Below are 24487 nucleotides of genomic sequence, written 5' to 3'. Positions count from 1 at the left end.
GACCCACGTACTATGAGAGCCAGAGACTAAAGGCAGCATCTGATGAGGATGTCACATGTGCTTTGTAATGTCTGGTAAAAGGATGTGGAAGTTGCCAGGTAGACACACTCCAGATCTCATAAGTAGGGCCCAACCAAATTTACGGCCATGAAAAATAAGTAATGGATTGTGAAATCTGTTGCCCACCTGTGAAATCTGGTCTTTTGTGTGCTTTTACACTATACTATAAAGATTTAATGAGGGAAGAGCGGTATTTCTCAAATTGGGGGTCCTGTCTTCAGAGCTGGTTGGCCAGAAAGCAGCAGATGTTGGCCAGTTGCCAGCTCTGAATACCACCCTTACTTCTGTACTGCTGCCTTCAGAGCTGAGTAGCAGCTGCTGACCAAGGGCCCAACTCTGAAGGCAGCAGCGCAGAAGTAAGGGTGGCCATACCATTCCATGCCATCCTTACTTCTGTACTACAGCTGGTAGCGGTGTTGCCTTCAGAGCTGGGCTCTTGGCCAGTAGCAGGGCAGAGATAACGGTAGCCATACTGCAACCCCCCCCCCACTCCTTTTTGGGTCAGGACCTGTACAATTACAACACACCATGACATTTCAGATTTAAATTTTAAAATTTACAATTTCTAAATTAATGTGACCGTGAAATTGACCAAACTGGATTGTAAATTTGGAAGGGCCCTACTCATAAGATGGGTCAGGAGAGGAATACACAAGTTTTGGTTGACTGGTTCAGTGGGGTTCAATAGCCCAGCAAATTCATAGGTGCAGGATGGATCTCCTTTGCTTGTTGCATGCCCAGAGGCCCCACTTTTATCCTTGCTCAATTATTCCTCTCCAGGGACTGTGGAAGAGCTAGTCACTCATCTCCCTTAGTATAGAGAATCTCAGGGGAGGTACTGCCTTCAATGTGCTCAGTCATGGTGTGAGCAGGGTGGATACAAATCAATGATTTAAAAAAAAATAAATTAAAAATTGTTTTATTTAAATCGGATTTTTGAGAAAAACTATCTAAAGATAGTTTTAATTAAGATATACTATAGCTCAAAGATACCTCATCATGGAATAGGGATTATAAATTCTAATTCTATAGTATGAGACAATATATTCATGTAATGTTTAAGAAAAGTTTTGTAAATGAGTTCCAATAGTTCATGGATTAGGGACCCAATTTTATGGGTTTACAGGGGCTTCTGCATAGATTACTTAAGTTAATCTTTCTACCTACCCAATGGGGCTCAGTCTAGAAGATACCATCTGAGATGCTCAGTTTTGCAGTTCTCAAACTGTAGATTTGTGTCTCCAGAGATAACATGCTTGTTAACAGCAAAAATGGAAGGAACTGAATGAGACTATGCAATGACAGAGTTAAATTACAAGTATTAAAAAAAACAAATGGGACAAGTACTATCTCCAGCTCCTTTTCATGCAAATATTCTCAATACTCGGTACCAGGGTACTGCTGAAGAAGAGGAGTTGGCTATGACATGGACATCCAGCAATCATCCCTCCATAATGCCAACTATAATAAACTTCAGAGCTAAGAGTGAACCATTCAAGAAATATATGTTTGCTGATGATGTTTTAAAGTCAGTCACACCAGTGAACTGGTGGAAGTCATGTAAGCACTTGGATTCAGAGACTGTTGAAGTGATAATCTCACTTAACAGCAGTAGCTTCTTTTGCCGGTGTAGAAAGACTATTTTCTTCCTTTGGACTAATTCATTCCAAATTGAGAAACTATTTGGAACCTGAAAAAGCAGGAAAGCTTGTTTTTCTTTTCCAGATTATGAACAAACAGGAAAACAAAGGTGAAGACGACTGAGTTAGCTGCAGAAGCCAATATTTTAAGTTTCACACAGTCTATTTAATTTTTGTTTAGTTTTTTTAAATATTTCATTGAACTATTTTAGTTAAAAACAATTTTAACAAAAACAAAGCTGATTTTAAGAGACTTGAATGTTTAACTAAATTCAAAATGTCATATGCTTGTTGTTAATATAGGATATGTTTGCTGTTGAAGAAAAAAAATCCAGAATACATTAACATTGTTTTAGTTAAATAAAACAATTTAAATGTCTGTCTGATTATGTTCTCCTCCTAATACAGCATGGCAAGAAAATCCTCCAAATATTAATGATTAACCTGTTGAATTGGAGATAGTTCAACTCCCAGTGACTTCATAAATATCTGCTTCAATTACCTTTGGTAAATGAAATAACCAATCATTCATTTTCTGATATTGCTGTGAAACTAATCTGAAAATTTTTCAAAATAAATCATTTAAAAAATGTAGAGCGTGTAGCTTCTAAAAATGAAACCTACATCTATCGCTGAGTTGTGAAGAATATGTATTAAGGTTATAACAACCAACAAGAATGCACTTTTACATAGAAATCCATGATTAAATTCAGTATTCCTGACTAGTGATTTAAATCAATTTGATTTAAATCAAATCTATCCTGGGTGAGAGACTCTTCCTAGTTTGTGCTGACCACAGTTCGGGCCTGGGAATAGTGCCTCTCCAACCTGAGGTAACAGTCACCAGCTTCCAGAGGTAACAGCACTGATCACAGAGAACACCTCCTACACTGAGGCCTGGGTTTGGAGCTGCTGAAAGAGCAGAGAGATGGAGCCAGAGAAGAAAAGCTGGACAGGACTGTGGCCTTCCCTAGGAGCTCAAAGCAAAGATTCACAGGGAAAGCAGAGAAGAGTGTTGAGGCACTCTTCCAGGCTGATTTACAAGGAACAGCTTCAAACATCAGAAACCTTGAGGAGTCAGCTGCTTTTCTGATTTGATGAGCATGACCAGCATAACCAGACTAGAGGGTTTTCTATGTACGTAAATAATCATACATAGCTATAAAAGGAACAAAGAAAGGAAGATGAGAGTGGGATCACTAATGGGGCAGAGGTAAAGTAATTTGGGCACCATAACTATTAATTTCCACATATCTAAATATACAAGTTTCTTGCAAGTTTATCATATATTGAATTTCCTAGGTCTCTAACATGTTATTAATTCGAACAGCTTGAAGGGCAATATATGCTCACAACATTGACATGGGCCTGCAACATTATCTTCTTCACCTTTCAACTTTTATTTTTTTGGTATGGTATTAAATTGAGGATTGGTTGCCACAACATTTAGATCTAAAGTGCGATACCTCCAAACAAAACATTTCAATATTCAGCAAAGACCTAAGAAATTGAAGGGCAAGGAACGGAATTTGTATTTGAGTTTCCAAAGTCTCCTACCTCTTTGGGATAAGCTGTTCATCTCCAATGGTGGTACTATCAGTGACTGATAGGAGCTGTCTCCAAAGGTGCTGACCTAGCCAAGCCACGGTCAGCTGGCTTTTAAGAAGAAAATCACAAAAATGTAGGCCTGAAAGGGACCTCAATAGCTCATCTAGTCCAGAACCCTACACTGAAGTATTATCTAGATCAGGGTTTCTCAAACTTCATTGCACCACGACCCCCTTCTGACAACAAAAAATATTTCATAAGCCCTTGGGGAGGGGGAGAGGCGAAGCCAAAACCTGAGCCCCTCCACCCTGTGGGGAAGCAACTGGGCGTGGGAGGGGCTGTAACCTGAGCCCAGCTGCCCAGGGCCAAAGCCAAAGCCTGAGCCCCACCACCAATATATCCCAGAATGATATTCAGGGTTGGGGTTGGTTGGTTGTTTGTTTTTGTTTTGCACAGCATTACATTGATGACTCATATTAAGTTTGGGATCCACTATAACACCCAGAACTTCTTCTGCAGTGCTCCTTCTTAGCAAGCCATTTCCCATTTTGTATTTGTGCAACTGATTATTCCTTCTTAAATGTAATACTTTGTATTTGTCCTTACTGAATTTCATCCTGTTTATTTCAGACCATTTCTCCAATTTATCAAGCTTCAGATGAATTCTAATCCTGTCCTCCAAAACACCTGCAACCCCTCTCAGCTTGGTATCATCTGCAATCTTTGGAATTGCATTCTCTATGCCAATATCCAAATAATTTATGAAGATACTGACTAGAACCCAGGCCCTGTGGGATCTGTCCTTCCAGGCTGACTGTGAACCATTAATAACTGCACTGAGTATGCTTTTCAAACCAGCTGTGCATCCATCTTATAGTAGGTTCATCAGACTATATTTCTCTAGTTTGTTTATGAGAAGGTCACATGAGACAGTACTAAAGTCAAGCTATATCACATGCACTGCATCCCCCATCCATAAGGCTTGTAACCCTGTCAAAGAAGGGTATTAGGTTGGTTTGACATGACTTGTACTTGAAGAATCCATGTTGACTGTTACTTATCGTCTTCTTATCTCCTAGGTCCCTAGAAATTGATTGTTTGATTATTTGCTCCATTAGCTTTCCCAGTACCAAAGTTAAGGTGACTGGTCTACAAATTTCCTGGGTTGTTCTTATTCCCCTTTTTATAGATAGGTACTATATTTACTGTTTGCCCGTCCTCTGGGATCACTCCTGTCCTCCATGAGTTCTCAAAGATGATCTCAAATGGCTGAGATAACTCTTCAGCCAGTTCCTTAAATATTCTAGGACAGAGGTCCCAAATATGGTGCCCGCCGGGGCATTTATGTGCGCCCGCCTAGTGCTCAGCAGGGGAGAGAAGCCGGGGCCCCGTGCCTGCCGGGGACAGAGACCTCCGGGGCTGCAGGCGCCGGCGTTCTCTGTCCTTGGCAGGCGCAGGGCTGCGGCTTCTCTCCGGCTTCTCCGGGGCTGCTGGCGTCGGTGTTCTCTGTCCCCAGCAGGCACCGGGCCGCAGCTTCTCTCCGGCTTTGAAGCCAGAGAGAAGCCGCAGCCCCACCCCTGCCGGGGACAGAGAACTCCAGGGCTGCAGGCTTCATTCTATGTTAAACTAAGAATAATAAATATATTTGGACCAACAGTTCAACAATGTTTTACTTTTTAAAAATAAATAAGATGAAAACTGTTTATGATATTTATTTTGTAAAAACGCCTTAATTTTTCTTGTAGGTAGATAAAAAAAGAGCAAATTCACATGGTAAGGTGAAAGAGTAATTGCCGAATAATTTAATTAATACCGTTTACATATAAAATTACCCTTTTTATCTTATGGATTCATATATTAGGTAATATTAAATATGATGTTTTTCATATTATTTAATGTACAGATATAAAATAAGCCTTGAAAAATTGTTGGCGCCTGCCACACACTTCTGAAAACATGAATGTGCTACTGGCCACAAAAAGGTTGGGGTCCACTGTTCTAGGATGTACTTTGTCAGGCCCTTCTGACTTGACGACATCTAATTCGTATCAGTAATTTTTAACTGACAACATTCACTTTCTGTTCCACTGTTGTTTGCAGTGTTGGTCCTAGGATAGTAGAGAGACAAGGTGAAGTAATATCTGTTTTTGGACCAAGTTGTGTTGGTGTAAGAGACAAGCTTTTGAGCAACACAGAGCTCTCCTTCAGGAGGTCTATACAGCTTGAAAGCTTCTCTCTTTCATCAACAGAAGTTGGTCCAATAAAATACATTAACGCACTCACCTTGTGTCTCTAATGTTCACTTTAGACATGCCAGAAGTGCATCCTTCTGCCAATCTATTAGCAAGATAGTACGAAGGCCTTCCTTATCCCTGTGTCAAGTTTCAGCACCAAGCTGTCAACACTGACATACCCTACAAAGCAACGGTGTGCAAGTGAAATACTATCTTAAGCATTTTACTGTGTCCACCATTATTGTATCTAAGTGCCTATAATGTAGCTTGATGATAGAAGAGCAGCTTCTCAGCTACTTCAGAGGGTTTCTGAGAAAGTGATCTATTTTACTGCACATTAACTTTGTAACTGGTTGCAAATTTGGCAAATATCCATCACATTATTAATATAAGACTAATTTTTAAGTATGGTTTCCTGTGGCTACTGAACTGATTTAACACACACTCTAGGGTTCCTTCATTACACACATTTTACAAGAACAAGTAGTTTCTTATTTTAACAAAGATAGACAAAGAAAAGATTAAGGGAAATACATATAATCCAAGTTCAAAGCAGAAAAGAAAACAAGTTCCTTATCAAAATATATTTCAGGGAGAAAGGAAAACCAGGTCTCTGATGGGATTGATAACAGGATAATTGCTAAGGAGATTGGCAATAGGATAAAGGGCATGATTCTGATCTCACTTTCTCTGGTTTTGCACTGATGTAACTCAAATGACTTTAGTGGTGCTGCTTCAAAATCAGGACCTTTCATCTGTAGGAGCTGGTTCAGTTACAGCGTGATTTAGTAATGACTTTCTAGGTCTAAGACCAGAACGGACCACTACAATCATATAGTCTGACCACCTCCATACACAGGCCATAGATTTTTCCCTAGAAACTGGATTAAACCATGTCTTTTTGAAAGATATCTAATCTTGTGTGAAAGACTCCAAGTGATATTGAGTGCACCACCTTCCCTGGTAAACCATAAATTAATTTCCTGAATGTTATGCATTTAAAATCTCAACTATTAATGTTCATAAACACACTTTTAATAGTGAGATCTCTTATTTGTTATTTATAAACAGGAAAAAAACAAGAGAAAAATCCAGTTTCATTTCAACATGTGACATGAAATTAAAACATGGGCAACTAAAAAGACATATACCTTGGAACTTGCAGCTTGGTATTTAATTTAGCATTAAAATTTTAAGCATGTACCGGACTATATGTGAGCATCATAAAGATCTTCAAACACTTGACAATTATTTCTAAACCAATTTTCTTTAAAACATGTTAATAGCACTTGATATCATTGATGTCTAAGTCCATGATCAGTTTCAGGTTTTAAAAAGAAAACATTTGGGTGCTTTTGAACACAAAATGGGTCTGAACAATTTCTTCAATGCCTGAAAGAAACCTTTCACACACATGCTGTGGGTATTTTGACATATTGCTTATATGAATCACAGAAGTAATATAATAATACTTCTATTTCATCCTTGCTAAGCAGCTCTTTAATTCTGCTGAAGAAAACTGGTTTAAATTAATACTGCTATTAAGGAAAAGGTTAACATTTTTGCCTCGTTAAAGCAATGCTACAAATGCTATCACCAGACTTTTTCAACTTGATGCTGTAAGCAATAATGGCTGTAGCAGAGAGATGAAATGGGAGGAGTCATGTTACATGGTATGACAGTGCATAACTTTTTAGATTCACAGATTATATTGACCTCACTGCCCTGACTAAGCAGTATTTACCGAGAATAACTGAAAAGGTAGCCAGGGAAAGCAGAAAATTTGGATTGAAGATCAGCCCGGAGAAGACAAATTATGGCACTTGGAAAACAAAAGAAAGAGGTAACGATCAAACTCAGAGACAAAGAACTACAACAAGTGGGAAAAAATTGTTTATCCTTGGAGGACTAGTATCAAAGAATGGGAACTGTGAAGACAAAAAAGGAACAATAAATCAGACTAGCTGCTACTGCATTTGGAAAACTCTGAAATACCTGGAAGGCTCAAGACATTTAGATAAAAACAAAAATCAGTGTATATGAAACAACAGTCTTGGAAGTACTGCTATGTAGGTCAGAATGAGGGAGTAGGAGGAAAGCTGACGAATGTAAGATTTTGACTGCAGAAATGAACTGGCTGATAGGAATACTGAGAGTTTCAAGACTGCAGAAAATTAAAAATGAAGAGATAAGAAAAAGGTTAGGGCAAGAAATAACGCTGTTCCAGAAGATTCAAGGAAGACAACTTCAATGGTTTGGACACATGGCAAGAATGGACTTGGAAAAAAGATACCATGTATGGCGATACATACCAGATTCCAAACAACTAGAAATGGAAGAAGACCGAGGATGTGTTGGATAGACACAGTCAAAAATGACAGAACAAAAAGGTTAAAGATGAACAAAGTCATAAAGCTGGTACAAGATTGTCATAAATAGATAGCTAAGGGTTAATGCCTCTTACCTGTAAAGGGTTAAAAAGTTCACCTAGCCTAGCTGACACCTGCCCAGAGGAACCAATGGGGGAACAAGATGTTTCAAAAAGAAGGAGGGAAGTTTCCTTTGTTTAGTCAGTTTTCAGTTTCAGCTGAGTGAAAAAGATCAAGGAACCAGCCTCTTATCAGAGTAGTAAGTTTTAGAAAGGAATAAAAAGGTTTATGTTTATTTTCTTTTGTACTTGTCTTGGTGCAAATTAAGGGAATTATCAAATTTGAGGATTCTTGTGTGTATTAAGATTTTTGCCTAGGGGAACATCCTGTGTTTTCAAGTTATTGTCTGTGAGGTTAGCTGATATGCTGTCTCCCAGAGTTTTTTTTTTCCTTTCTTTCTTTTACCTTCCTTTTCTTTAATTAAAAGCCTTCTTTTTAAGAACCTGATTGATTTTTCCTTGTTTTAAGATCCAAGGGGATTGGATCTGGACTCACCAGGAATTGGTGGGGGAAAGAAGGGGGGATGGTTAAATTCTCCTTGTGTTAAGATCCAAGGGATTGGATCTGGACTCACCAGGGAATTGGTGAAGGAGTCTCTCAAGGCTATCCAGGGAGGGGAAGTTTTTGGGGGGAAAGGGAGTGATCCAGACACTGAGAATTCTGGATGGTGGCAGCGATACCAGATCTAAGCTGGTAATTACGCTTAGAAGTGTCCATGCAGGTCCCCACATCTGTACCCTAAAGTTCAGAGTGGGGATGAGACCTATGACAAAGACAGAAAGAGTTGACAGACTTCATTCACCCTGATCATCGCTATTGAGCTGATGGATGGGAATCAAAGAAAGAGAAGACAAGTGCTAAACTAAAATATGTAAATGGGAATTATGCAATTAACTTATTCATAAAACGTATGTGCCCCCTAGTTTAGGGGACTATTCTGGTTTGTGCACCTGTCAAAAGGAAATGTAAGTAGTCAAATATACAATGTTTATTAATTATAAAGAACAGACTCAATATATACATTTTATTTAGCATTTTGTGGGGCTGTTGTAATTTCATAGATCTCTTTTCTTTTTTAAATTTTCAGCGAAGTGTTAAGTATTCCTATAAAGTGATAGACTACTGTGGGAAGAGATGTTCTTTTCACCGAACAGGGAAAACATGACAGTAGCTATGGAGACATTCCTTACGTACTGCCTCACCAATATGCCTCATTTTTCACCAAGAAGAGTCACCCTTTAGGGCAGAAAGGGTATTCCAGTTTGATCACTGATAAATCCTGGCACATTGTAAGACTGACAGTTAATGCCACTTCCAGTATGGAGATATGTCTACTAGGAACTGGACTGAGACTATTGGAAACCTTGATTAAAATAGTCAAACAGACATTAAGTGGTGATAAAGTCCAGACACTACCGAGAATGGATTTAAACATTTTAGAGAAAAATCCAATTACAAAAAGGGGTCATCTCTAGCAAACCCCATAATTTATAAATGTTTTAACTAAAATATGAATAATTTCAATCAATATTATTGCTTTGGCTCTGCAGAAAAAATTCGTTATGGTAGCACGTAGCCTTTTCCCCTCTTGCAACAATGTCTACAGAAAATGAGTGCAATTAAAGTAGATATCTGATTATTATTGTCCATTAGATTTATTATGGTAGGGGCCAACTGAGACAGGGCGGGGGGAGGCATGGTACAGAGCATTATACAAACAGGCTAACAGACAGAAAATCTTTGGATGGGTTTACTTAAGAGGGGATTTGCTAAACAGAAAGAAAGGAAGGTAGCGGGGCCACTGAAGGGAGGAAGGGGGACAGAGCAGGTGAGAATAAGCAAGGGAGAAGGAGGAGGGTATGAAGGGCAGGTGTAGGCTGAAGTGAAGAGAAGACTATTTTTTAATTCAGAAGCTCAAATCTTTACACAAACAAACAATAGTTATAACTTCAAGATTTTCCCCATATTTCAAAATTGGGAAACTGTGGCACAGAGATTTGCCCCAGGTCACTGAGGAAATCTGGGAATAGAACTCAGATTTCCGAACTCTCGGTCCTGTGCTTCAACTTGCTCGCTCATGTTTTCTCTTCCACTAAGGAGGCTCTAAAATTCCAGCTTTGATTAAAAAATTTCCAACACATTTTATTACTCAAACAAGGAAAAAGTGCTTTTCAACATATGAATTCTGAGGTTGCGGTGTTGATTAAATTCAGTTGTGTACAGATGTCTCTTGGGTGAAAATCCAAGCAACATTTTAACTTCATAAAAATCATAAAATATAGCAATGGACCAAAACAACCAATCAATTCACATCTGTCAAGCGCAAAGGACATCTCTTCATGCAGCAAACAAACAAAATTAGCCGTATCTGAAGGTTTGTCAACAAGAAAGCAAAATCTCTATTAGGAAGAAAGAGAAGGCAATTGCTAAACAAAGTGGTGCAGCCCCTTTCCAGTTTTAGGAAGTGTATTTGTAGTGTATATTATGTAAGTCGCACAGCTTTAACCTTGACCTAGTGTTACTTCTAGAGACTCAGCACTCCCAAAACATCAAATGAAAAAGTGCTGATTAGTACATAAAATAATGTTACATTACTTTTCAACTGGAATGACCAAATAGATGAGTCGTCAATAACAGAATTCAGTTCAAGCAAATAATGAGAATTTCCATCCTGACACTGCCTATGCAGCATAAAGAAGGTACGGTTTGTTAGTTACTGCGCACACAGGACAAACAGTGGATAGCTTCATGTGACAAAGAAAGGCACCATATGGGGAGTTACATTTTAGAACTACAAATTAATCTTCTAGTAATACAAAAACACTACAGTACTATGAGCTCTTTCTGGGTCAGACAACTATTTACTTTTGAAATGCTGTAGCTATTCCTGGGGCAAATTAAACAGACATTTAGGTAAAGAGTATATGGCTCTTTTAATTCCAAATTAATAATGTAACATTTACACAGGACCTTGCATGCTTTGTGTTCTTCATCAATAAGACTGCAGGAAACATTCAGCACAGAAAAGTTTAAGCTTTTCTTTTTCTTTCACCTTTCCCAGTATGTGAAATCCTGTGGCAAGTACCCATTTACTAACCAGTGGTATTTCACTGATGCCTTTAGTCCCTCGCACAAAAGAAAATATTTTTTTAAAATGCAAGTTAATATATATTCTGGATTTTTTTCATTTCAACTTTGTAGTTCACCTTTAAATGCCCTCCTTCATGTCCTAATGATTATATATGAAGACGTTACAGACCTGGTCATGTGGCTGGACACTGACCAGACTACTGAGTTTTGATCCCAATCCTGGACCTGTGTAATCTTAAGATTCCCTTGGTCTGAGCAGGCTCCAGCAATGTTTCTTCTTTAGCCTCTCTGGCACACATTCTGGGCATAGCTCCTCTGTTCCCCCTTCTGGAAGTGGGATGTCCTGGTAAAGCTGTCCTAGGGCCCCCAGAACCAGTGATGACTCCCCACACCCCAAGACATCCCAGTGGCTTACACACACTCTTTCTCATAACGCCAACTTTGTGGGCACTCTGGTTTATAGTTGTCCCCTCAGGGACATCTGACAGTTGAAGCGCACAGACTTTGCAAAAGGATTTCTAAACACCATCATGCTTTACTTTAGACAGCAAAAGAGACACACAGATCTAGGCAAACAATAAAATATCTGTAGGCTACTCCTTGCCTTACTTTCCTTACCAGTTTGGAATATATTTAGCAGAATACTCTGACTAAATTCTAAGGGTGTCTAGGATCTCTTTTCTCACTTTTCCTCTGGCACATGGCTTCTCCACAGGAACTTGGAATCTTGATCTCTGACCTCTGCAGTCACCATCTTTCTACTCTCTAAAATGGCCAATAAGAGAACCTTCCTTTTATAATTTCCAGCTCCCTTTGTCATGATGATTATGTTCGTCCATCGTATTCGAAGAAGACCTTGACATCTAGCAGGTTGTGAGCTGTCCACAGTGCGTCCGCAGGTAGCTGGTAAGGCCAATACGGGCACGGAATGTTCTGCCACATGTCGGGCAGACATGTGTGGGCACCACTGTTACAGCATTTACAGCTCTGGCTTTACGGAGTGCTCGCTTCTCTTGTGCTATGGTTATCCTTCTGGCTTCAGATGTCTGGCAACCTTGGTGGATCAGCGTACGCCATGTCGATCGGTCTTGTGCCAGGGTTTCCCAGGAGGTGATGTCAATATCCAGGGACTTAAGAGAGGCTTTCAGCGTGTCTTTGTATCGCTTCTTTTGTCCCCCGTGCGATCGCTTTCCTTGAGACAGCTCACCATAAAAGAGCTGTTTGGGGATGCGGTGGTCTGGCATCCTTACAACATGGCCTGCCCAGCGTGTCTGGGCTTTCATAAGCAGAGTGTAAACTGACGGTAGGCCTGCTCTAGAGAGGACTTCTGTATCTGGCACCTTATCCTGCCACCGGATCCTCAGAAATCTGCGGAGGCAAGTCATGTGGAAATGGTTCAGTTGCCTAGCGTGCCTCCTGTATACAGTCCAAGTCTCACTGGCATACATCAGGGTAGTTAGTACTACTGCTCGATAGACTTTAAGCTTTGTAGCAAGGCTTATTCCACGGCGGTCCCACACGTTGGTCAGCAGTCCGCCAAATGCAGAACTTGCCTTGGCGATTCTGCAGTTGACCTCGATGTCAATTGTCACTGCGCGAGAAAGGGTGCTGCCAAGGTATGTAAATTGGTCCACTGCTTGCAGCTTTTGTCCCTTCACTATGATGGTGGGCTCTTGGTGTTGGGCTTTCGGAGCTGGCTGGTGCATCGCTTCGGTTTTCTTTATGTTGATAAGGAGGCCGAAGTTATCGCATGCTGCTGCGAATTTATCCATGCTAGCTTGCATTTCCTGTTCTGATCCAGCATTCAGGGCACAGTCGTCAGCAAAAAGGAGGTCTCGTAACACAGTCTCCTTTATTTTGGTGACAGCCTGGAGTCTTTGCAGGTTGAACAGTTTCCCATCAGTCCTGTATCTCAGCCTGATTCCCAAGGAACTGTTCTGAAAGGCGTCTGACAGCATGGCTGAGAACATTATGCTGAACAGGGTCGGTGCCAACACACATCCTTGCTTGACGCCGTTTGTGACGGGAAAGGCCTCTGAAGCTTCTCCGTCGTCCAGAACACGAGCCGTCATGCCGTCGTGGAACTGACGTACCATCAGGATGAATCTGTCAGGGCACCCAAACTTCGACATGATGCGCCACAGACCTTCACGACTGACAGTGTCAAAAGCCTTGGTAAGATCCATGAAGATGGTGTACAGTTCACGATTCTGCTCTTGACACTTCTCTTGGAGCTGTCGGACTGTGAAGATCATGTCCACAGTGCCACGCTCTTTGCGGAAGCCGCACTGTGTCTCGGGTAGTAGACCCTGTTCCAGGTGGTCAATCAGGCGATTCAGCAACACTCGTGCAAGGATCTTACCTGCGCTAGAAAGCAGTGAGATTCCTCTATGATTATCGCAGACTTTTCGATTTCCTTTCCTCTTGTAGAGGTGTACGATGGACGCGTCTTTCAATTCCTGAGGAATGGACCCTTGATTCCAGAAGGACTGGAACAGCTGAGTGAGTTTGTCAACAAGCATTGCACCACCATCCTTATAGATTTCCGCTGGAATTGCATCAGATCCTGAGGCCTTGCCACTGGACAGCTGACTGGTGGCCTGTAGGGTTTCAGTCTCTGATGGTGGAACATCCAGGCTGTAGTTAATATCCGCCTGGGGCATTCTGTCAATCGCCTCGTTATTGATGGAAGATGGGCGGTTCAGTACAGATTGGAAATGCTCAGCCCAACGCTGTAGAATCAGAGTCTTCTCAGTAATGAGAGTTACACCATCTAAGTCCAGTAGAGGGGAACTCCCTGAAGGCCGAGGTCTGTACAAGGATCTAAGGGCTTCGTAGAACCGTTTGGCATCGTTTCTATCAGCAAACTTCTGGATTTCATCTGCTTTGGCACTCAACCAGGAGTCATGCATCTTGCGAAGCTTGCTCTGTACGGTCCTGCGAATGTTGTTGAAGGCATTTTTCATAGCTGTTGACGACGGGTCGTTCTGATGAGCACGGTGAAGGTGGTGCTTTTCAGCAAGTAAAGCCTTGATCTCTTCGTCATTTTCATCAAACCAGTCCTGCTGTTTCCTGTGTGAGGGTCCAAGAACCTTTAGTGCAGAAGAGTGCACAATATTTCGGAAGCGTTCCCAGTTCCTCTCAACATTTTCCTCTAATTGCAGCTCTGAGAGTTGATTGTGGAGATCTTCTACTAGTGAAGCGGCTGTGTTGGGGTTCCTCAGTTTACTGACGTTGATCTTTTTCATCACAGCTTTGTTTCCCTCCGGACGTCTCTTTGGCTTCATGTGAAGGCTTAATTTAGAGATAAGTCTATGATCAGTCCAACAGTCAGCACTCGGCATGGCCTTGGTCACCCTTACATCCTGTCTGTCTTTCCTCCGCACGATGACATAATCAATGAGATGCCAGTGCTTGGAGCGTGGGTGCATCCAGGACGTCTTTTTGCGAGTAGGCAGGCGGAAGATGGTATTAGTGATGATCAGATCATGAGCCGCGCATGTCTTCAATAGTAGTAGGCCATTGCTGTTGCATTTGCCGATTCCATTTTTTCCAATGATGCCATCCCAGGCAGAGTGATCGGATCCTACTCTCGCGTTAAAATCGCCAAGTAGAATCAGCATGTCGGGGCGCTTCACGGATGAAAGTAGGGCATCGAGATCTTCATAAAACTTGTCCTTTACTTCATCCGAATTCATCATTGTGGGTGCGTAAGCGCTGATTAGTATAACTCGCTTTCCTCTCGGTAGTGGAAGATGCAGTGTCATGAGTCGATCGTTCACGCCCTTAGGGAAGACTGGCAAGTTTGCGGACAAGATGGTTCTTAACCACGAAGCCAACTCCAGATTCACGACGTTCGTCACTGCTGTGTCCACACCAGAAGAATGTGTAACCACCTCTATTTCTGTGAGCTGACCTTCGTTGGCTAGACGAGTTTCACACAGGGCCGCAATATTGATGTTAAATCTTGCGAGCTCTCTGGCGACCAGGGCTGTTCTTCTTTCTGGTTGATCTGCTGAGGGGTTGTCTTGAAGCGTGTGTACATTCCATGTACCAATAATGAGTGGTGTCACCTTGCATTTTGTTGTTTGAAATTTTGTTATTCGACCGCATAAGATGGGATCCCCTCCAGCCACGGTAAGCTGGCCAGGTTCTATGAAGCAAACAATGTTTAGGGCACCTTTTCTAGCCCCTTCCTCTTATTACGGAAGTGAGCAGTGCGGTCCTAAAGAGGGCTGCTCAGTCACTCAGGTAGATGCCGAATCCAGCTGTTGCTTCGGTCAGCAAGAAGACGACCATTAGACCTGAGCCGCCTGTGTGCAGGTCCGCGGCTACAGCTCCCAGTGTATCCACACCTGCTGCTTCGTCACTCGCCCATCGCCACAGGACTTTAAAGTTTACGGGAATTGGAGGGATGTCAAGACTTGCGCATAAATTGGATTAAAGTGAGGGAGAGGTGCGCATAGTCAGCCTCACTCTCTCTTCCCAGACTCCATCTTGCTCCAATGGCAGGACAAAAGTCGAGACGGTTGGAGATGTCATATGATCCCTATGAAAGCCTCAACTCCCTCCAGTCAGATGATCAGTTGTCTGGTTATAGCACATCTGGGAGGTTCTTCTGGGCAGTAGCCAGCTCGCTGACATAGGATGTCTCCATTTGCACAAAAGGCCATCAAGGTTTAATGATTCTCCACTATTAGTTCTTTGTCAACATCTCTTGAATTTCAGACTAAGATGGAGGTAAAAAACAGACAGCAGAAAAGTCAAACCAGTCTTACAATCAACATGAAGTTTGTAGTTTAATATGGATGCATAATGAATCCGTATCAATCAGAATTCATGAACGGTACAGAGATTCACCAAATCATCACAGAAGATAACAGTAACATCACGCCTGGTACAGTGCTAATTTCTTGATGGTTTTGCTTGAGCAATGGAAGAAGAAACAAAACGTCTGTTAATGCAGCAAGAACTTGTGAAATTCAATAAACCAGTTTTATTGGTAACATTTTTGGCCTATCACCTACAACACTCTTCATCTGTAAACGGTGCACCAGACAGGCTATAGCTATGTAATCTTTGTAGAAAGTGACACTCAGTTACTCTGAAGGCTTGTCTACACAAGTTATACTGTTTTAACTATACAGTAGAACCTCAGTTATGAACACATTGGGAATGGAGGTTGTTCATAACTCTGAAATATTCGCAACTCTGAACAAAACATCATGGTTGTTCAGAGGGAGGGGAGGAGGGGCACAGCTTGAAACTAACAGATTAGGAATTTGGCCAGTTTACTAAAGCCTACAACAGTGCAGAAAGGGTTCAACAGAGGTTTAGGGAAAACAAAGTGCCCAACAGAGCTAAAAATTCCTAACACTAACTATACTTGCATACAAAAATGGCAAATTTTTGCAAAAGTGAACCAAGAGAGGCAGGGATCCTGCCTTCCCAAAATTTCCAGCTTGATATCTATTGCATGCTGTTGGTTCACAATCAATTACGGTTGCGACCCTTAGATAAACATTTAGGTAGGACAGCACAAAGACATAAGCAGGTTGTGCATAGGGCCCCAACAGAGAACTCTGCACAAAAGTTCATAAGAACATAAGAATGGTCATACTGGGTCATCTACCCAGTATCCTGTCTTCTGACAGTGGCCAATGCCAGATGTTTCAGAGGGAATGAATAGAAGAGGTAATTATCAAGTGATCCATCCCCTGCCGTCCAGTCCCAGCTTCTGGCAATCATAGGCTAGGGACACCCAGAGTGTGGAGTTGAACCTCTGACCATCTTGGCTAACAGCCAGTGATGGACCTATCCTCCATGACCTTATCTAATTCTTTATTGAACCCAATTATAATTTTGGCTTTCATAACATCTCCTGGCAATGAGTTCCAAAGGTTGACTGTGTGTTCTGTGAAGAAGTACTTCCTTTCATTTTTTTTAAACTTGCTGCCTGTTAATTTAATTGGATTGCCCCTGGTTCTTCTGTTATGTGAAGGAGTAACTTTTCCTTATTCACTTTTTCCATGACATTCATGATTTTATAGACCTGTGTCATATCCCCGCATAGTCGTCTCTTTTCCAGTCTGAAAAGTCAGTCTTTATAACCTCAGAGGGAAGCTGTTCCAATTATTTTTGTTGCCCTTCTCTGTATCTTTTCCAATACAATCTCCCCCCCCCCTCGCGAGACAGGTAGCTCAGAACTGCACACAGTATTCAAGATGTGGGTCTACCATGGATTTATATAGTGACATTATGATATGACTGTCTTATTATCTATCCCTTTCCTAATGGTTCCTAACTTTGTTAACCTTTTTGACTGCTGCTGCACATTCAGTGGACATTTTTAGAGAACTATCCACAACTCCAAGATCTCTTTCTTGAGTAGTATCAATTACGTTAGAACCCAACATTTTGTACGTATAGTGGGGATTGTGTTTTCCAATGTGCATTACTTTGAATTTATCAACACTGAATTTCATCTGCCATTTTGTTGCCCAGTCACCCAGTTTTGTGAGATTCCTTTGGAACTTTTCGCAATATGCTTTGGACTTAACTATCTTGAGTAATTTTGTATTGTCTGTAAACTTTGCCACTTGACTGTTTACCGCTTTTTCCAGATCATTTATGAATATGTTGAACAGTACTGACCTCGGTACAGATTCTTGGGGGACACTTCGGACCTTCCCTTTTATCCCATGACTGATTACTTTGATAAGAGTCTTTGGTGAGGGACCACGTCAAAGGCTTTCTGAAAGTCCAAGTACACTATATCACCCTTGTTCACATGACTGTTGACCCCCTCAAAGAATTCTAATAGTTTAGTGACTCTTAGTTTAGTCAACTCATGTTGACACTTCCCCCAACAAATCACATTCATCTATGTGTCTGATAATTCTGTTCTTTACTATAGTTTCAACCAATTTGCCTGGTACTGAAGTTAGGTTTACTGGCCTGTAATTCCCAGCATCACTTCTGGAGCCTTTTTTAAAAATTGGCATCACATTAAATATCCCACCGACATCAGTACAGAAGCTTAAGTGATAGGTTACATATCAATTAGTAACTCTGCAATTTCATATTTGAATTCATTCAGAACTCTTGGGTGAACACCATCTGGTCCTGGTAACTTCTTATTAATTAATTTTCCAATTTGTTCCAAACCCTCCTCTAATGACACCTAAATCTGAGACAGTTCCTCAGATTTGCCACCTAAAAAGAATGGCTCAGGTGTGAGAATCTCCCTCTCATCCTCTGCAGTGAAGACCAATGCAAATAATTTGTTTTGCTTCTCTGCAATAGCCTTATCTTCCTTGAGTGCTCCTTTAGCACCTTGATTGTCCAGTGAACCCACTGACTGTTTGGCAGGCTTCCTGCTTCTGATGTACTTACATTTTTTTGCTGTCTGTTTTTGAGTCTTTTGCTACTTGCCCTTCAAATTCTCTTTCAGCCTGCCCAATTATACTTCTACATTTGACTTGCCAGAGTTTATGCTCCTCTCTGTTTTCTTCAGTAGGATTTGACTTCCAATTTTTAAAGGGTGCCTTTTGGCCTCTAACTGCTTCTTTTACTTTGCTGTTTAGCTACGGTTGCACTTTTTTGGTCCTCTTACTAGGTTTTTTTATTTGGGGTATACATTTAATACAAGCCTCTACTATGGTGTTTTTAAAAAGTTTCCATGCAGCTTGCAAGCATTTTACTTTTGTGACTGTTCCTTTTACATTTCCATTTAACTCACTTCCTCATTTTTGTGTAGTTCCCCTTTCTGAAGTTACTGCTACTGTAGTTGGTTTCTTTGGTATTCCCTCACACACAAGGATTTTAAATTTACTTATAGTATGGACACTATTATTGAGCGGTTCAGCTATGTGCATCACAAACTGTGGGATCCATGCAGGCAATGCCTGAAGAAACTTCACTTATAATTAAACAGTCCTGGTATCTATATAAGCCTATTACATTTACTCAAAAAGTTCTGCTGTCAAACACACATGAATTTACTTTAACTCTTAATATTTCCACCAGCTGTTTAATTTTTCCTTCGCTAAAAGCGATAACCTGCACTCAAGTTCAAAGACTGGTAGAATTACATTACAAAAGAAATCTGCTATTTAAACAGAATTCTAATTCTTTAACAAATTACCCTAATTTATTGAAAGCAAATCAAGGTACATTTATTAGGAAATTGTCAGCAATTACTGCAAATAATTATGATTTAACTTAATAGCCGGGTCAGAGATTTTTAGCAATGACCAAAGTTTATTTTGATTACATCTCAGCACAGTGAGTGTAGTGTATCAGTTCTGATACACTATTGCCTGCAGTGTATCAACCACAGTTCGCTCTTAATTTATCATTGGTTAACGAATTATATACCTATGCTACAGCCTATGGTGGCATAACTTATGTCGCTCAGGGGTGTGAATAAACCACCTCCCCAGAGTGAAATAAGCTATAGCGACATAAGTGCTCGTGTGCACAATGCTAAGTTGGTGGGAGAACTTCTCCCGCCAACATTACCTCCACGAACGGCAGAAGCTGTTTTATTATATCGACAGGAGAGCCCTCTCCCATCAGCATGGAGTGTCTTCACCAGACACACTGCAGTGGTGCAGCTGCATCAGTACAGCTGCACTTCTGCAGCGCTGTAAGCGTAGACATGCCCTTAATAACCTTACGCTTTTTCACTTGTTCCTCATTTTGCTTGAAGAATTTTTCAGTCCTACATTATTGATGAAAAACAGAAGTTACAGGTATGTTTTTATTGTCCCTGAATTATGTCTATAAAATGAAATGAATATATAGTCTTCAAATGTTATTCTGGCTCTTCCCACGGGCATGACATGCACCTTGCTGACAGGTACAACACTATTTTAGGTTCTTTTCCACCAGTATACTTTATGGATTGGAAGGGAAATGAACTGTGGTGAAATCCTGGCTCCATCAAAGTCAATGGAAATTCTGCTACTGACCTCCATTGAGCCAGGATTTCACTTCTGGTATTTACAGGCACAGGTTTATTTCATTTTTGTTGTTTTTTTAAATTAAACAAATAAACCCATGTGTAGGATCATGGGGACTACACGGTTTTCTGTGTATCCTTTTCACCATCATGTCTATAAGAAAACAGAGCTTGGAACATTCCGTTGTGGTTAAATACCAAGTTATCTGATCACATCAATGAAAGCTAAACCGTGTAATCTAGTCTCTCTCAGTCCTCAGAAGGTTTCATGTGGAAACACTATAGGTGCTGCTGTTCTAAGGATGACTGCAAGCTGTTCTGTAATAAATAAGATCAGTTGTTTCAACTGGTCAAATTATCCCATCTTACCCTTTCTATCTCCTGAAGGTACAGGAGGGCAATATCTCCAGCTTTCTCGTAGCACGTAATGATTTCTTGTTCACGGTCCGTGTGGAGGTTACTAGTTGAAGAGGAAATTGGCAACTTCTCTAGACAAAGACCTGAAAATAAAACACAGTTTTAAAAGGGACACTTAGGTTAAAACAATAGTCCTGTTTGGGAACCATGCTAAGCTAGCCTCTGGCAACGTTAGAGGAGGAGAAGAACAAAAACGACTAAGGCATGGTGGTCTTGAACAGTATATAGCATTGAGACCACCACCCACACCTATTCCCATTTACCATGGTCCCTTTAAGTACTCATTCAGTTTCTAGTTGCCTTCTCAGCCCAAAATCCTTTAATTCACTCTTCACCAAGATGGCACCAGAGTTTGTCACAAAAAGAACTCAGAAGTCCCAAAACAAACACAAAGATTCCCCTGGGTTCCAGCTCCCCCACAGATTCTGGTTTCCTGGGCTTCTCTTTTCTTACTACCAGGCCTCATGCACCAGCAGTCCCCAGCTACATCTCTCAACTCCACACTCCCTGTTGCCTTTTATATGAATCACCTGATTCCTCTCATGTGGGGTCATCTTGTAACCAGGACTGGCTAAGCCTCAGGCACACAAGGGCAAGCCATCCTGTTACATACCCCCACCCCACCACCCTCAGAACCAGGCTGCACTTCCCAGGGCAGGCTCTACCTGAAAAAATTCCCCCCTCTCTATTTCCCCCACTTTTCCTTATGTCACCAGCCCTGTCATGTCCAGGTCTGTACAGTTTCCAGCTCTCCACCATCCTGAGATCACGAACCATGACATGCAGGCGATCTTGCTCCTCAAAGGCTACCTGGTGTTTATTAATTAACTGCTACCATATACCCTATGAAGGAGCTTGGGCTACCCTGTTTCCCTTCTTATCCCACGGGTCATCATTTGGGTGCCTACCACCTCTCCGAAGGGTATAGTCCAGCAATTACCACCTATGCACTATGACAAGGTCTGCGTTCCTACTTCCTCCATTCTGGACCCTACTTGGATTTCCCTTACATCCCAGACCAGCACCCAACCCCCAAGACTCCTTTCTGTCTGGAACAAATGCAGCTCCAAGGTTCGCCCATCCTTCGCTTCCTTTGTTTCACCGTTTCAGATACGAGGCCTGAAGCTTCTACCTGCTCTACAGAGTGGGTCAGAACCTCCTCCTCTAGTGGTCCTCCTCCCAATATCGAGAGTTCACCAATCCCTGCTGGCAAATTGTGTACTATGCTGCCCCTCTCTGGACTGCCTGGGATGCTAATTCCCAGTCCTGATGAATACTGTTCTTCCTTACTATCCTCAAATTGTGGTCGCCCCGTCCCTTTCCCCCTACCCCCCATACCAATCCATATGAGGGTAAGTCTTCTGTTTATGCCCTCTTCTCCCACACTGAAAACAAACGTCTGTAGGGCTTGTCCCTCCCCTTAGCAGAAATAGCCTTTTTGGAGAGGACCTCAACTACTTTGTCTGACTAAAATAGCAGCCCACAAAGTCACATTCCATGAGGGGGCAGTTTTTTTCTGGATGTGTCCCACTTGCCTGCAGCAGCAGCACATCACTGGTAACTCTATTATCACCCCTCTGAAACTTTGCCGCTTGGTGACAATAAGGGATTAGTAGCTGTTCTTTTATGGCATGATGGTCGAGGTTAGCCCCCCTTCTTTCCTCTGTTGACTTCTCTGCCCTTGGGGTATCCTTGGTGCTGGCTTTCTTTCAATATCAGAATGCTGGGCTAGACTCAGCATGCCTATGTGCTCCAGTCCCTCTGCCTCCAAATAGGCCTCTGCATTCTCTACCATCTCCATCACTATATTCAGGGTTGAAATCTTTTTTACCCAGGATTGTGTCCCCCTATGCAGAACATGCAGGAGCTGCTCTAAGACAACTAAGTCCATTATTCCGACTAACAAATTCATTTCCAAGTTCAGCCATTAGCCAGTTACATCCCACAGTGTCTGGATTACTGCATGGGGCTGGGCCTCTTGCAGAAACAGCTCTATCCGCAACTTCTATTAGTAACCCAAGCTGATCTAAGATGGCTGCTTTTAGATCAGGGTATGAGCTTGACAGGATATCACTCACGGCTCTATAAGACACTTGGGACGCCCCTGTTAAAAAAGGGTGGTCTGGTAGCCTAGGTGGATTCTCCCCAACCAGCAACCCACTAAAAAGTGCAGAGAATCTTCCACATCATCCCCCAGACCTAAGTTCCCTCTAAGCTGCGCGGCCATGCAGCAGGCTATCAAAGGCCAGGCAGGAGGGGAGAGGCACCTCCTCCCCCGGCCCCAGCCCCGGAGGTGTCACGGCCGGGGAGAGGCGCCTCCTCCCCCGGCCCCAGAGCTGCCACGGCTAGGGAGAGGAACCTCCTCCTCCGGCCCTAGCTCTGGAGCTGCCATGGCTTGGGAGAGGAACCTCCTCCTCCGGCCCCAGCCCTGGAGCTGCCACAGCTGGGGAGAAGCGCCTCTTCCCCCAGGACCGGGCTTCTATGGTGAGAGTGGGTTAGAGGGAGTCCTCTCTCCCTGCTGCAGCCCTGGGGCAGCCTGCATCCCAAACCCCTCATCCCCAACGCCACCCCAGTGCCAGCACCCCCAGACAGAGCCCTCACCCCCAACACCCTACCCCTCTGCCCTGGAGCTGCCACAGCTGGGGAGAAGCGCCTCTTCCCCCAGGACCGGGCTTCTATGGTGAGAGTGGGTTAGAGGGAGTCCTCTCTCCCTGCTGCAGCCCTGGGGCAGCCTGCATCCCAAACCCCTCATCCCCAACACCACCCCAGTGCCAGCACCCCCAGACAGAGCCCTCACCCCCAACACCCTACCCCTCTGCCCTAGCCCAGAGTCCCCTCCCACACCCAAACCCCTCATCCCCGGCCCCACCCCAGTGCCTGCACCCCCAGCCAGAGCCACTGCATCTCCTGCCACTGTTGGATGGCAAACTGTACTTCCTGCTATTCCTGTTGGTTTTGTACAGGTGCAGGAGGAGAACCTGAGTTTTCTATTGCTGCTTTGCTAATAGGAGTACAAACTCTTCCATCTCCCCTTTTTTTGGGTTGCTCCTTCTAGGACTACTTCTCTCCTTGGTAGCAGAGGGTTCAGAGATCCCGCTGACAATCTGGTATAGCACCAAGACTACCATCCTGCCTCAATTTCCCCTTCAAGAACTCAGTTTCCAGTCCCCTTCTCAGACCAAAATCCTTTAATTGAATCTTTACCCAGCAGGCAGTAGAGTTTGTCACAAAAACAACTCAAAAGTTTCAAAACAAACACAAAAGATTTCCCTCAGTTCCAGCTCCATAGCCTCCTGTTTTCTGGGCTTCCCTTTGATTATTGCCAGGACTCATGCCTCTGGCAGTCCTACCTACTTCTCTCTATTGCACACCCTGCAGCTTCCTGCTGCCTTTTATACATGAAGCTCTTGATTCCTCTCAGGTGGGCTCATCTTGTAATGAGGGCTGGATTAGCCTCAGGCTCTCCAACCCAAGGACACACCACCCTTTTATAAGTATACTGTAGCATCTACTGCAGTAACTAACTCAGCGGAAGCAAGTTGCAGTATTTTTGTAAATATATAATGTATCATGACAGCCTAGTGCAAAAGCATCTTTTTCCAGTGTTTAAATTATTCAACAGATATATCCTCTGCCCAGAAGCCACCACACTAGCCAAAGTAAGGTGAAATGCTCAAGCTAATGGTTCCTTGATTTAAATGTCTGAGCAAGGCAGGAGCATGTGTTAGAAGAAAGTAGCAAAGTATTTTGAAGAAGAGAGTTTAGGAAGTTATAATGTTTGTATTTTTTCTTGTAGTTCAACACATTTTTTAATCACAAATGTGGGCAGATGTGCTCTGGAGGCTGTAATCATAGTGTGCAGCCAGTAACATGCTGGAGCACATCTGATCATGACATTCCATCCTACAGAAAGTAGTGGTCATTGATGGGTGGGTAGGTATTAGAAGGACAGATACCAACAATACACACACACACGCATGCGCGCACATACACACAGTGGAGCAACAAGTAACTTGTTAAATAATTTTATTAGTCTCACTATATAGTTCCATGTATTGAAATATATTGTTAATGATACACAGGACTGAATTAAGCATCTTCAGG

At 42.4% G+C, this 24487-nt stretch overlaps 1 protein-coding gene across 3 annotated transcripts in view; it reads right to left on the bottom strand.

The window, feature by feature from the left end:
- Positions 1–24487, bottom strand: part of TTC7B (tetratricopeptide repeat domain 7B) — a 304133-nt gene that overhangs the window by 217979 nt on the left and 61667 nt on the right. For all 3 annotated transcript variants that reach the window (XM_045016346.1, XM_045016347.1, XM_045016349.1), the window contains one exon: positions 20336–20466. In XM_045016346.1, coding sequence (XP_044872281.1) covers positions 20336–20466 — 131 coding nt within the window. The remainder of the gene's footprint in view (positions 1–20335; positions 20467–24487) is intronic.

This window comes from Mauremys mutica, chromosome 4 (genome assembly GCF_020497125.1).
Source record: "Mauremys mutica isolate MM-2020 ecotype Southern chromosome 4, ASM2049712v1, whole genome shotgun sequence".
Taxonomy (NCBI): Eukaryota; Metazoa; Chordata; order Testudines; family Geoemydidae; genus Mauremys; species Mauremys mutica.
Note: the sequence above shows the minus strand (reverse complement) of the source record. Positions and strands in the feature narration are given on the sequence as shown.